The following is a 15,633-nucleotide window of genomic DNA, read 5'->3' on the forward strand; positions in this document are numbered from 1 at the left end:
TTTTTAAATAAAACCGTATTGAATAATTTTCATAAAACAAACCTATATGTCCCTACAGTATAAAAAACTGGGCACGCAGTGATTACATCAGATAAAAAGTTAGATGTCATAGTGATAGATGCCTTAGAACTAGCTATGAGTGATAAGTCAAACAATATAATTAACCTCTATCTATACGCAATGCCATAATAGACAAATGTTACTTATGATAACTAATAATAAAGCTGCACTTCCTAGTGTAGCTTCAGGTCAGTGACTGTTCTTGCATGAAATACAGCAGTGGTTCTCACCCAGGGATCCAGGGCCCCCTAGGGGGCCTCGAGCAGGTTTCAGGGGGGCCTCCAAGCAGGGCCAGCATTAGACTCGCTGGGGCCCAGGGCAGAAAGCTGAAGCCCCACTGCATGGGGCTGAAGCCCAGGTCCCCGAGCCCCGCCGCCCAGAGCTGAAGCTGAAACCTGAACAACGTACCTTTGTGAGGGCCCCTGCGGCATGGGGCCCCAGGCAATTGCCCTGCTTGCTACCCACTAATGCTGGCCCTGGCTTTTATATGCAGAAAACCAATTATTGTGGCATAGGTGTGCCAAGGAGTTTTTATAGCGTGTGTGTGTGTGTGTGTGTAGGGGGTGGGACTCAGAAAGAAAAAGATTGAGAACTTCTGAAATACAGTATGTGTCCTAATAAATCACCCACAGATTCTGATTGTCACCCCTTGAAAATGTGTGCAGTACAATATAAAACCGAGAACTAATAAAATGGGGTACATGCAGTACACCTTTCCTCATGAATTTTCTGAGAACGACGCTCTTTGCAGCTACTGGCAATGCCTGGTCTAAGTAATATTTGGCTATTTAGTGCCTAGTTCAATCAGGCTAATATATGGCAGGTTTTTAAGACCCAAGTTTTAGTGTTATGAATGTTCTTTGTCTTGTCTAATTCAGGTTGAATATGAAGGTTTAAAGCATGAGATTAAACGATTTGAGGAGGAGACAGTATTGCTTAATAGCCAGCTAGAAGATGCCATCCGATTGAAGGAGATTGCCGAACATCAACTGGAGGAAGCCCTGGAGACTTTAAAAAATGAAAGGGAGCAAAAGAACAATCTGAGGAAGGAACTCTCCCAGTATATCAACCTCAATGATAGTATGTACAGTAATCACATTAATATATCGGTAGATGGATTAAAGTTTGCAGAGGATGGGAGCGAACCTAATAATGATGACAAAATGAACGGGCACATCCATGGGCCTCTTGTGAAACTGAATGGAGATTACCGGACTCCCACAGTTAGGAAAGGAGAATCTCTGCACCCAGTCTCTGATCTCTTCAGTGAGCTCAACATATCGGAAATGCAGAAATTGAAGCAGCAACTTGTGCAGGTAAGAGCTCAGCTTAAAATCATAAAGACTTCCACATAATTATACCAGACTGTAGCGCTAATGACTGATTTACTTGTCCATGATCCTATTCCCCACCATCCATTTTCCTGTTCTTAGCTTTCTGCCTAGGTATTTTCTAATTTCCAGATCTCTCAAAAAAAGTTCAGTTGAGAGAATGGGGTATGTGCATGGCCTGAAATGATCAGAAACAAAGGGAAGAGAAGAGAAAGGGACCCAGCAGTGCTTGAAGTCTGTATGGGGTTGGGGCAGGAGAGGAGAGTTCACAAGGGTTTGCAGATCTAGCAAACATAATAATTTAAAAATCAAGCCAGTAAACTGAAGAGCATCTTTAAGCATTATCTTATGAAAGCTGCTCCTCCCTGATGATAATAGACTTCAAGAACTGATGGGGGATAGGCATGGTTCCAGACTACTGGAGAAGAGTGTCACGGTTCATAGCATGGGTCACAGCTAAGAATGCCAAACTCAGAACACTCTGTCAGAAAACAGGGCAGACACACCCAAACTGGTGGTATATTCTACAGTTAGATTTTACCAAGTCAGTAACAAAAGTGTACCCATGGATCACTATATTGGTTTTACCAAGGAGTCACATACAGCCCACTTAGCATTCCAGCCCAGAGAAGCTGGACTTTATGATGTAAGGTTATTAAAACCAAAGCCACCAAACATTAGGTTTTTCCAGTCCCAAAAAAACAGTCACTCACCCCAGGTTCACTGGATACTTCAAGATCTCACCAAAAACAGCACTGGAAGCCAATCCTTAGAAAACGAAACTAAAGATATATTAATTCAGGAAAAGAAATAAGAGTTATTAAAAGTTCTAAGCGTATAAGAAATGTTACAGTTGGCTCAGAATCTGAGAGACCAGTTGTTAGCAGAGGTATAATGCCTGCTGATTCTCCATAAGTCTCGTGTCCTTCCATAAGTTCCTCAGGGTTTTACCAAAGCAGACTTGAGGAGATCCGTCTTGCATCTGGAATAGCCTCCATCAGCGTCCAGAAAGTTCAGAGCTGTTGGATCAGTCTCATGAATCTATATTTATAGCTCTCTGATATAAAGAACAAGTTCACAGGTGTCTTCCTAGGAAGACAGTCTGGGCATCTAGTGTGAGGAAGAATAGATACTTGAGTCTGTGACAAGTCCTAATAGCCTTGCTTTGAAGATTGAATGCTTCAGCCCTAAGGTTTCAGTCTTGTAAACACAATGTGATATCCACCAAGTCTATATGAAAGGATGGGAGTTGCCTTACCAAGTGTGAGGTCAGTCTAACGAGACAATTCATTTAACAGCAGGATACCAAGGGAGGAAAGATAACTTTTGAAGTGGTAATGAGAGTGGTTCTTTTCAGAGAGTTGACAAGAAGGTGTGAGTTCAACTCCAATCCTTTCATGTATTTATACCTGCTCCTGTGTTTTCCATCTCATGCATCTGATGAAGTGGGTTCTAGCCCATGAAAGCTTATGCCCAAATAAATGTGTTAGTCTCTAAGGTGCCACAAGGACTCCTCATTTAGGGGGAGGGATAGCTCAGTGGTTTGAGCATTGGCCTGCTAAACCCAGAGTTGTGAGTTCAGTCCTTGAGAGGGACCATTTAGGGATGTGGGGCAAAAATCTGTCTGGGGATTGGTCTTGCTTTAAGCAGGGGATTGGACTAGATGACCTCCTGAGGTCCCTTACAACCCTGATAGACTATGATTGTTTCTGCTGATACAGACTAACAGCTACCACTCTGAAACCTGTCAAAATGCAATTTAGTACAGGGTGACCAGATAGCAAGTGAGAAAAATTGGGACGGGGGTAGGGAGTAAGAGGAGCCTATATAAGAAAAAAAAACCAAAATCAGGACTGTCCCTATACAATTAGGACATCTGGTCACCCTAATTTAGTATCTATTCTTGATTCTTATAAACACAAGTGAACCTCTTATGAACTCTGAAACCTCTTATGTTTGGAAGCCCAATTAACATTCCTTTGTTACTTACACACTGTGAATTAGCTTGATTACCTTGCAGTGCCTCTTGACAAGCCTTTAAGATCACACTCAGGTGAACTGGTCTGTTAATTTTATCCTGAGCTGGCTTACCACTATCAAAGAGCAAATATAACCTATCTTTAAAAAGGGGAACAAAGATGACCCCCAGGGGTTTGTAGATCAGTCAGCCTAACTTTGATACCTGGGAAGATGCTGGAACAAATTATTAAACCATCAGTTTGTAAGCCTCTGGAGGACAATAGGGTTATATGGAATAGCCAGCATGGATTTGTCAAGAACAAATCATGACAAACCAACCTAATTTCCTTCTTTGACAGGGTTACTGGCCTTGTGGATGAGGGGAAGCAGTAGATATGATATAACTTGATTTTAACAAGGCTATTGACATAGTCCCATATAACATTCTCATAAGTAAACTAGGGAAATGTGGTCTAGATGAACAGTGTGTGCATAACTTGTTGAAAGACCGTACTCACAGAGTAATTATCAATGATTCATTGATAGACTGGGAGAGTATATCTAGTGGTGTCCTGCAAGGGTCAGTCCTTGGTCCACTATTATTTAATAGTCTCCTTAATGACTTGGATAATGGAGTGGAGAGAGTACTTATAAAATTTGAGGATGACATCAAGCTGGAAAGGATTAGATTCAAAGGATTAGAATTAATCCTTTATTAAATTCAAAGGATTAGAATTAAAACAAATTGGAAGTTGGTTGGAAATTAACAAGATGAAATTCAATAAAGAGAAATGAAAAGTACCTCACTTAGGATGGAAAAATCAAATGCACAGCTATAAAATGAGGAATAACTGGCTATGTGGTAAAACTGTTAAAAAAGATCCGGGGGTTATAGTGGATCAAAAACTGAATACGAGTCAACAGTGTGGTGCAGCTGCAAAAAAAGTCTGTCATTCTGGGGTGTATCAACAGGAATGTAGTATGTAAGACGTGAGGTAATTGGCCCATTCTACTCAGCCCTGGGGCGTAGCTGAAGTACTGTGTCCAGTTCTGGGCACCACACTTTAGGAAAGATGTGGATAAATTGGAGAGAGTCCAGTGGAAAGCAACAAAAATGATAAAAGTTTTAGAAAACTTGACCTGTGATGAAAGGTTAAGAAAAATGGGCATGTTTAGTCTTGAGAAAAGACAACTGGGGAGGGACCATGATAACAGTCTTCAAATATGTTAAGAGCTTTTATAAAGAGGACAGTGATCAATTGTTCTCCATGTCATTTAAAGTAGAACAAGAGGTAATAGGCTTAATCTGCAGCAAAGAATTTAGGTTAGTGTGATAGAGCAGAGGGAGTAAGGGAACTGCAGTCACAGGCTGGAGCAGGCTTGTTATATGAGCTAACAAGAGACACCTGGTGCAGGGGGGGAAAGAACCTCAAGCAGCTGGTTCTTTATAATAGAGCTGACAGTTGTTTGAGAAGGCTGACTCTGGGAAGTTTACAGGGGAGTCAGCTCGGAGCAGGACTGCTGAAAGCTGAACCCCAGGGCAGGTCACCCTGTAAGAACTCCAACAAGGAACCCTTTTGGTTCTGCAGGCTCTGAGGTAAGAGCCATGCCCCAGGACAGATTTTTGGGACTCTTGAGTTTTACTTTTGAGTTATTTGTCTGAATAAAGCCAGGCCCCAATAAGGGTGGTGATTGGATGAGCAAGTGTGGAGTTTCTGTAAAAGGACCTGGAAAAGGAAGAATAAAGGGCAAGGCAGGGCAGAGGCACAAGGCCACCAGAGGGCACATGGGGGCAGCCAACTCGTTTATAGTTAGATATTAGTAAAAACTTTCTAACTATAAGAGTGGTTAAATACTGGAATAGGCTTCCAAGGGAGGTTGTGGAATCCCAGTTGTTGGAGGTTTTTAAGAACAGGTGGGACAAACACCTGTCAGATGATGGTCTAGGTTTATTTGGTCCTGCCTCAGCACAAGGGTGGGACTTGATGACCTCTCAAGGTTCCTTCCAGCCCTACATTTCTATGATTCTGTGACTCTCAGGGCTGGTCTACGCTACGGGGGAAAATCGATCTTAGATACGCAACTTCAGCTACATGAATAACATAGCTGAAGTTGAAGTATCTAAGATCGAATTACTCACTATCCTCACGGCGTGGGATCGATGTCTGCAGCTCCCCCTGTCAATTCTGCAACTCCATTTGGTTTGGTGGAGTTACGGAATCGATATAAGCGCGTTCGGGGATCGATATATCGCATCTAGATGAGACGCGATATATCGATCCCCGAGCAATCGATTGCTACCCGCCGATACGGCGGGTAGTGAAGACGTACCCTCACTTTTTCCAGACCACTTTCTGTACTAGGATCCAGTTCCTTTTGCTGAATAAATTCGGGCCATATTCTGATACCATTACACTGGTTCAGTAGCACCTTACTCCCTTTTACTTCAGTGAGACTGTGGACTAAGGTGCTATTCAATGTGAGTAAGAGTATCTGAATTAGTCCTTAGGGTATGTAGACTCAGTTCTGCTTCTGTTACAATTAATTGGAGTTTTTGCCATTAACTTAAGTTGGAAAAAGATTTGGCATTTAATCAAGAAAGAACAAAATGGGAGAAGAGTTCCTTTTGTTGAATACAAAACAGAAGTAGTAGTGGTTGCCAACATTTGTATCCTCATCCAAGAAAGAAATAATACAGGGCCACGCAGCCTAAAGGTCCAACCATGCAAGCTGTTAAGCAATTCCTGTGGGGTGCACAGCATGTCAGCTCAGTGCAAACTGAGGCCTGGGCTACACTGGGGGTGGGGGGTGCGAACTAAGATACGCAACTTCAGTATCTTAGTTTGACTTATCTGACCGTCCTCACGACGTCAAGTCAACTGCTGCAGCTCCCACGTTTATTCCGCTTACTCCTCCTGCTGAGGTGAAGTACAGGTGTCGATTCACGGATTGACGAGACGCAATAAATCGATCCCTGATACATCGAACACTACCTGCCGATCCGGCGGGTAGTATAGACGTACCCTGAGTGTTCTTGGGCCTAATCCCGGAAGGTACCATCACGATGTCCCTCTGCTAAAGGGAGACTCATGAAAAAGTGAGAGATGCACAAAAGTAAAATTGAGAATATAATGGACCTCGCTTTATTATGCTCAATGAGGAAAAAAGTTCCCCTACATGTTAAGTGACATTTTGCTGGAGTACTAACTGTTTTACCTGTTTCGTTACCAAATCTTGGTTATGCCATAAGAAAGCAGTGATGATATGGTGCCTGGAGCTTTGTACAATTAGTTTTGTGAGGAAAAGCATATACAAATGTGTTAACAGTATTCATTTGGTAACTATTCTCAGTTACATTGTCAGTCTACCGACAATGACCAGCCTAATATTGTTCTTCACGTTTTATTAAGTGTATTCCAAATAGTATATATACATGGGAAGGTTTCGTAGTTGAGTGGATATGCCTGACCATAGCAACTTGATACTGTGTGTAATACAGACAGCAACTGCCCTTACTAGGCATCCTAAGCATGTTAAGCATTTTTTTGAAAAAAATAGACACAGCAAGAAAACGGACATGATTTCTATAGATCAGCGTGCTGGGGCTAGAAGGGAGCACCACCCAGCCCCGCTTGGCTCCCAGCTGTGCTCCGGCCCTGCCCTCCAGCCTCAGCCCCCAACCACGGCCCGGCCAAGGCTTTGCTCCTGGCTCCAGCCTTGGCCCCCTTATCCTTGTCTGAATTCCAGGAGCTGCGGCCTGGCTCAGGGGCGGGGGTAGGAGGAGGGGGAACAGACAGGGATAAGGGGGGATGTGACCCTGAAAATTTTGGGGACAACAGCTACAGATACTTAAAGGTTTGTCCTAGAATGCTGGTGTGTGCTTGTCGTTTTAAGTAAACTGTCCTTTCTATTTAGAGCCACACAAGCTCACCTATGGTCTCACAAATTAAATGTGAGGAATTCCTCCAGGAAGTTTCTTGATGTTGGAGATGGGGATTCAATTATATGTTCACGCTGGTAATGCTTCAGCAAAATAGGATTTGCTATCTTCAGCAGTGTCTTTGTGGTGGTATATTCATGGAGGCATGTATCAAAGGCACTTCCCACTTCCACCAAAGGGTGTGCACTTTAGCTATTTGAAATTTTCATACACAACAGCCATTTATTTGCCCTATTAGCAAACTATAGGCCTATTGTAGCACACACATCAAAATATTGGTTAAGGCAGGTACAATTCCTCCTGCAGCTCTGGGGCTGCACTCCTTCCTACCTCTTGACAGGCCAGCTCCTGGCTAGTGCCGAGGAGACCATACTGTCACTGCTTGTATTCCAATAGTGCAAACAAGACACACCTTCTAAACGAGGTGAGTAATCACTCACTCACTCACTCATTCCCGTCACCCCAATCGGGGTATGGGCCGCCAACCACAGATCTCCAGAGTCCTCTATCCTGGGCCATTCGCTCTAGCTGGTTCCAGGTATAGCCTATTTTTTTGCTATCAGCCTGAAGGTTCCTCACATTCCATGTGCCTATGGTAATCCTCCTGGTTGCAAGAAGGGTAATCGGCTTAGTGGCTTCCTCACGGTTTTTACCACCCAGCGTCATGCATCTTCGAGTTGAAGACTGTTCTTTTTCCAGGGTAAAAGTCTCTGTTGTCTCTATTGTTGGCGTTTCTGTAGCAGGTTGATTTTTTACGAGGTGGAGTTGCTAGCCCCCACGCCCAACCCTCCTCCTTTATCCTGACTTGGGACAGGCAGATGGCCCCAAAGGACCTCTCTGGTGGAGTTGAGGTGAGTAATATGACCCACCAATTCCCAGCGAAGGTCCATGCCTCAATTAAAATTCTAATGGTTATTAATGGCAAAAATGTCTTCTCTGATTTGGGAAAGAGGAATTATCCATATCCTTTTCAGAGCCCCGTGATTCCTTCCACCACTTTATTCTCCTTATTCTTGAGGCCCCACCTCACAGCCGCCTTTCTTCTGAGTGGAGAGGATTAGACAAATCTTCAGATCTGCTGACCCTTCTTCATCATCCCATGTGGTGGCTGTTGAACAATGTTCAGTGTTTTCCCTCTCTGACCTTCTCCTTCAGCTTCCTTAGCACTTTCAGTGCTTTTCTGTCCAGAGAACCAAGAAAATTAGACTAGACATCAGGTTCCATAATGGAAGTTTCCTGTTCAGAAGTTCTTCACATTTCCCACCATCAGTTCATTGCTAACTTCTCTTGTTAACAAACTAAATAATAATGATAAATTTGGTTCCCATAGTTCAAAGCAAACTGCTAACATACTTTGGGGGAAAATACCCCCAAACTGAAATCCTTGCAGAGAAATATGCAGCATGAAACATGCACAGCTCATTTGGGTTGGTTTTTTAGTTTTAGATAATGATAAAGTTAGTTAGTGAAACTACTAATTTAGCTGTCCAGAAAACCCAGATAACACTGAAATATAACACCCTGTTTCTAGAAGATTGCTGTGGGTGGAAATAAAAATACAGCAGATTAAAGAAAGTGAAATACTTAGGAACAGCAGAAAGTCATTATTATTTAGGGGTTTACTCTTGCTTTTTTTTTTTTTTTTTTTTTTAAGGTAGAAGCATATATTAGTCACTGAAACACACAGTAACATCCTAGTGTCCCCTAGTATTGTACTGCTTATTATAATACATTTATATTGATTCCATAGATTTCTTTAAATGTCTCACCTAGTATACCAGTTAGCATATGGGTTCCAGATACACTACTTCTAACATTGTTATTTGTATCTGCAAACAGATAATCATTTCCATGCAGACTCTCACTTTATTTTGCCAGTCTGAAATTTTGCAAGAGAAGCAATCTTTCCAAACCTGGTTTGTGTTTGTTAAAGATATCATAAACATTCCCATTAATTTTCTTCTCCATAGTAGATGTCTGCACTGAACAATAATGTACTAAGAGTCAATTCTTTCTAACTAGTTTAAGCAGTCATAGTCACTGGAATACAGTGGCTCTGTAGGGCCAACTTCCTGTAACAAATGGTAAAACTTTATTTGACAATGAGCCTGTATAGAGGTTAGCTGGGGCTCATCCCTCTCCAGGATGGCGGGGAACCACCCCACCTCCCTTAATCCTTGCACGGCCCCTTGGGGAATCAGTCGGGCAGCAGGAGTCCTGGGTCAAGCCGTCCAGCAGGGGGCTGAGCACACACAGGTAACAATTAAAAGATAACTAGCCCAGGCTCTGGGTCAGGGCGGGGCAGTAGAGTCCAAGGCTCAGGCTTTCAGACAGGGGCTGAGCAAACACAGGTAAATAGCACACTCAGGCTTCAGGCTCCGAGCGGCCTGGGAGAGTGGGAGTGGGTGGCAGGTCCTCCCACTCCTCTGCGTCCCAGCCTGGGGCCCTAGCAGCGACCAAAGGCCCACTGCTGTCAGTGGGGATCCTGGGCGCAACACACTGACATGGGTTCCGGCTGTGCTGCAGCCAGATGAGGGTCGGCTGCCCCTGGGCTACTTCCCAGCTCCCCCTCTGGAGGTACCTGGGTCAAGGTGGTGTCCTCAGGGGGGTCAATCACCATTGGATCCTTGGGGTAGCTGGTGAGGGGTAGGCTCAGTGACTCTCCCACATGCTGGTCCGCGTCGAGTGTCAGGTCAGTTTCCAGGTCCACCGCTGGTTGCTGAAGTCTCCCTGGCGGGAGCTTGGCCAGAGGTAGGGTGACCAGACAGTAAATGTGAAAAATCAGGACAGGGGTGGGGGGTGATAGGAGCCTATATAAGAAAGAGACCCACAAATCAGAACTGTCCCTATAAAATCAGGACATCTGGTCACCCTAGCCAGAGGGGTCCAGTCTCTTGAGCGGCTGCCTCTTGAGTGAGCTCTGGGATTAAACTCTTATACTTCCTGTCTGGCCTCTGACCCTCTGAGGGGCAGGCTTGGAGTGCTCTGGCTCCACCAGGGAACCACACCGCCTCCCTACAGAGCCCCATGCAGCCATCTTTATTTCTGTATCAATAGAATCCACTATTAGCTGCCAAATTAAAGGACTTCTCCTAATGTTCATGCTGTAGCACTACTTACCTTTAAGGGCTAGCTCTTCTTGTGACAATATCCGTTTATCTTTTCAGTATATGGTTATTATCACAGGAAGAGCTGGCACTTCAAGATGATTGATATTCAGCCTCATCTGTGCCAGGGTGTAGCCCACCTTGCCAGATGAATGGAATGAATAGGTCATGTGGTGAGGAGCATGCAACTAAGAATCAGGCCTGCTAGGAGACATGATGGCAGCCTCAGTTCAATCAGGAGAGAGATTCCAGGGACAGCAGACCTGGGAAGTCAGTATAGCCTGATCTATAGATTATGAATAAAAACTCCCAGTTATCACTTTCAGGGTAGACAGGTTCTTGTCCCAAGATCAGGTCCAGTATTACTAAAATTATTATACAGTTGGGAACCCCAATGTGCACAGGTGTAACACTCATGCTATAGTAACTCTTCTATATTTACAAATACATAATCTATTAATACATTTAGCAAAGTCACACACGCTCTAACTCAGTAAGGAAGATAGAGATAATACAAAAGTACATCTGAACATCCATACTTACACCATCCCTTGCAGAACAGCCTGAAATGTTAGCTATTATCTTCCTCATCACTGTTACCTTCCTCATCTTCACCAATGGCCATCATTCTGGCCCCTCCCAAGGGCTACATCTCTCTCTCTCCCACTTTTATAATATGTTCTGCTGACATTACCATGTCTAATGGATATTCAGTAGGGGTTTCTCCCCTCTTCCTTATTTATATTTCCTCCCTTTACCATATCCTTTTTCTATAGGTTAATATATTTATGATTTCACCCCATTATCATATACGTCAATTCGTTGCCATGGCAGTCTTGCAGTTGGATGTTCCGTCCAAAACATTCCAGAAGCTGGTGTTAGTTCATGTTGCTATGGTTGGCTGATGTCATTATGGACAAAATTCCCCCCTTACATTCTACTTCCAGTTCCCCAAAACTTATGGGTTACCTAAGTTTATCTATGCCAAAGTTTGTAGGCCGCAAGTCTCATGCTAACTGCTGAAACCAATGTCTTACAGGATACAAGCCTGTAGGCTCCTTGCATTACTGCTGAATATAATAAAGCAGAATACAATGCAAAGCAGAAAATATCATAGAGGTAAGCTAGCCCACTGAGCTACACCAGTACTCCATTAAAGAGTGGAGAGTCAGTGAAAACTAGGCTGAGGAGAGAGAGACTTGCAGGAAGCAGAAGCCTGCTAGGCATGGGTGGCAGGTATAATAGTCCACTGCTGAGGCTTCCAGACCCCCGATTGTGGGGTTTGGCAGGCAAAGGTTTTGCTTTATTATGCTCAGGGGCGGCTCTAGACATTTCGCCGTCCCAAGCAGGGCGGCATGCCGTGGGGGGCGCTCTGCCGGTCGCCGGGAGGGCGGCAGGTGGCTCCAGTGGACCTCCTGCAAGCGTGCCTGCAGAGGTTCTGCTGGTCCTGCGGTCCGCTGGTCCACCGGAGCCGCCTGCCGCCCTCCCGGTGACAGGCAGAGCACCCCCTGTGGCATGCCACCCCAAGCACGCGCTTGGCATGCTGGGGCCTGGAGCTGCCCCTGATTATGCTCCATGCAGGTTCCGGGGTGGCTGAGGAGGTGGTATCTGCTATTCAGCTTCCTGGGTTCATCAGTAATCTTCCTGGACTCCAGAAAGATTACTGATGAACCCAGGAAGCTGAGTAACACACACCACCTCCACCCGCCGCCCACGCTGCTAGGAAGAAAGTCTCAGCAGGCATTGGACTAGGAGGGTGTGAGCCAGCTAAGAAGGCTGGTTGGAAGATCTGTGTTATTGTGAACTGTTGTTTTTTTAATAAACCAGATGGTCATAAAAGGGAGCGAAAACACTTGCAATGTGAAGTCTGATTAACGGAGGAAACTGAGGCAGTGGCAGAGCCCAAGACTGAACTGAAGAAGTCCCTGCTACAGCCATGGAATTAGACTAACCTCTTCAGTAGCTTTAGATTCCAGTGGGGACCAAACTCTGGCCATGGCTACACTCACACTTTACAGCGCTGCAACTTTCGCGCTCAGGGGTGTGAAAAAAAAACCCCTGAGCGCTGCAAGATACAGCGCTGTAAAGCGTCAGTGTAATCAGGGCAGCAATGCTGGGAGCGCGGCTCCCAGCGCTGCACGCTACACCCATAAAGGATGTGGTTTACATGCAGTGCTGGGAGCGCTGCCGCTCCGACTACACTCACACTTCAAAGCGCTGCCGCGGCAGCGCTCTGAAATTCCAAATGTAGCCATACCCTCAGACAGAAATGCAGTTCTGTATGTCTGAGGAAGTGGATGTGCTGTTTGTGCTGTAACACAGATATGAGGAAAACGGTAATACAATTTGGTCCCAATTTTTCTGCTTAAGTACTCAGTGGGTTAGAGAAAGAGCCATCATCTCTCTTCCATCTGCACACAAAAGAATTGAGAGTTTTAAAGAGGCTTTAAAATGGCTTCTATTTTTACACCTACAATTTTGTGTCTGCTGCTGGCTACAGGTGCAAAAATAGAGGCTAGGTTTTAAAAGCAGACATATAAACCATCCATCATGCACTTAGCCCTTTAAATTGGGAAATGCAGAATTCCTAGCTATGGGATGGTAGAGTCTGAACTTCACTTTAGAACACTGAATGAACATTAATGGTATTAATATTCTTTTTATAAAGTCTTCAAAAGCCTTTTTTTTCCCCCATATAAATTTTGCAGAGACTAATTTGACTTTCCCAGATATTGGTTGGGGAGATACCTATTGGGGAAAATGCTTTTTAAAAGGCTTTTAGAAACAGGAAGCTCTGATTTCTCTGAATTAGTAATTCTGTTTCCCATAAAACGAAGATGGAATTGACATTTTTCTCCAAATATATAAACAGAGAGCTGGGAAGACGCAACAGTGGCTACCAAAGAGCACACAGTCATTCACAATTAAATCTAACCTGCTCACAACCCACACTCTAATCCTGCACATATTGAAATTACTGTCAAAAACACCCTTGAAACCATGGGGAGCAGGGATAGACCCACAGTCTTTTATCTTCCATTGCATCACCAGTTCTGATCTGGACAAAGACACACGGGAAACTTTAAATATTCTGGGTTTTTTTATGTATGACAATCTGCATCTGAAGAGACCAAACTACTAACAATTAACCTGGTTCCCTTGCTTTGAGACGTTCTGTATTAAACCATTGGGGTATGGCCATTCTCCATCGCACCATCTCCTTTTTAACCTCCAGATTTCTCTGTGGAAAGCTAGGACAGAATTAATATAACTCAGAGCCAATGGCAGCTCAGCTCCTTCTTTCCTTCTCCCAGGCAGGAGATGATGTGGCACCAAAACTTTATAGCACACGTACAGATTACTGCCTTTTGATTGACAGCATCTGTGTCCACCTCCAGGTTTGTAACAGAGCCAGTTTTAGTCCCCAGGGTGTGCTGCAAGGATCATATTTTCTCCCATGTCTTTGAGGAGATGAGTGCCAAGTGGGGGTACATAGTGGTAGAGTGCACTGGGGATTATGTGTGTGCTGTAATTTCTATTTCTATTTATGTTGTTGCTGCATTACTTCATTTGAGCTGGGGGAATTTATGCATCTGTTTAATGTATTCTTTAAAGATTGTCAGGGATACCCAAGAGCACTGATAGGGTGCTTTTCATAATTGTTGGTAAAAATCCAAATAAATAAATAAATAAATAATGATGGTGAAAGAATGGCAGAGTTTTTCACAGAAACTGCTACATTAATTTGTACGCTTAGGGGAGAAATGTATATGTATCATTATGATGCATTATATCATGAAGTAGGCTGAATAATGTGTGGTGGTTGTTTAAAATTCAGAGAACATATTTTGAGATAAATCTGATATTTAATGAGAAACCAGTCACTGTCAATTTAGATACATAAGCAGAATTGCTAGGAAAGTGGGTAGCCCTTGATGAAATAAGCACTAATAATAAGAAATAATGACCACTTGTCATTAGACTACTGCAAATGGGAGTGGGAGTTGAGATTTTCAGACACTCTAGGAGATTTATATGTGTACCTACAATTCAATTTTAAAATTAATGGCTGGTTGTCATAAACAGATAGCTAAGGGTTAATGTCTCTTTCACCTGGAAAGAAGTAACCTGAAACACCTGACCAGAGGACCAATCAGGAAACAAGACTTTTTCATATCTGGGTGGAGGGAAGTTTGTGTCTGAGTCCTTTGTTCTTTGGTCTTCTGCCTGTCTCTCTCTCGGCTATGAGAGGATTTCTGTTTCCTGCTTTCTAATCTTCTGTTTCCAAGTTGTGAGTACAGAGATCATAAAACAATAAGGGTTATTGTTTTTTTCTTTTGTATTTACATGGTATAGTTGCTGGAATGTTTTGAATTGTATTCTTTTTTAATAAGGCTGTTTATTCATATTTCTTTTAAGCAATTGACCCTGTATTTGTCACCTTAATACAGAGAGACCATTTTTAATGTATTTTTTCTTTCTTTTTATATAAAGCTTTCTTTTAAGACCTGTTGGAGTTTTTCTTTAGTGGGGAACTCCAGAGAATTGAGTCTGTGCTCACCAGGGAATTGGTGGGAGGAAAAAGTCAGGGGGAAATCTGTGTGTGTTAGATTTACTAGCCTGACCCATACCCTCTGGGTGAAGAGGGAAGTACTTCTGTTTCCAGGACTGAAAATAGAGAGGGTGGAATCCCTCTGTTTAGATTCACGGAGCTTGCTTCTGTGTATCTCTCCAGGAACACCTGGAGGGGGGAAGGGAAAAGGTTTATTTCCCTTTGTTGTGAGACTCAAGGGATTTGGGTCTTGGGGTCCCCAGGGAAGGTTTTTGGGGGGACCAGAGTGCCCCAAAACACTCTAATTTTTTGGGTGGTGGCACCTTTACCAGGTCCAAGCTAGTAACTAAGCTTGGAGATTTTCATGCTAACCCCCATATTTTGGACGCTAAGGTCCAAATCTGGGACTAGGTTATGACACTGGTGTGTCTAAATTTCCTCAAGTGTTTTGAAATCTCAACTAGGTTACATAGTTGGGGGGTGGAAATGCTATTGGCAATGTTTGGTGACCAGCACATGAAGATTGAGAACTGGCCTATACAGGGGCTGCAGAGCACCATTTAAAGTGTGTGTGTGGGGGGGGACCCTCCTGACCCTTCTCTTCCCCTCTCTGGCACCCCACCATCAACCTGACCCTCTTGGCCTGTGACCCCGTCCACCTACCCCCTCCAAATTTGAGCAAAT

At 43.8% G+C, this 15,633-nt stretch overlaps 1 protein-coding gene across 5 annotated transcripts in view; it reads left to right on the forward strand.

Annotated features, from left to right (window-relative positions):
• Positions 1-15,633, forward strand: part of BICD1 (BICD cargo adaptor 1) — a 297,869-nt gene that overhangs the window by 204,124 nt on the left and 78,112 nt on the right. For all 5 annotated transcript variants that reach the window (XM_030543575.1, XM_030543550.1, XM_030543562.1 and 2 more), the window contains exon 4: positions 939-1,376. In XM_030543575.1, coding sequence (XP_030399435.1) covers positions 939-1,376 — 438 coding nt within the window. The remainder of the gene's footprint in view (positions 1-938; positions 1,377-15,633) is intronic.

The sequence above is a fragment of the Gopherus evgoodei genome, chromosome 1, assembly GCF_007399415.2.
Source record: "Gopherus evgoodei ecotype Sinaloan lineage chromosome 1, rGopEvg1_v1.p, whole genome shotgun sequence".
Classification (NCBI taxonomy): Eukaryota; Metazoa; Chordata; order Testudines; family Testudinidae; genus Gopherus; species Gopherus evgoodei.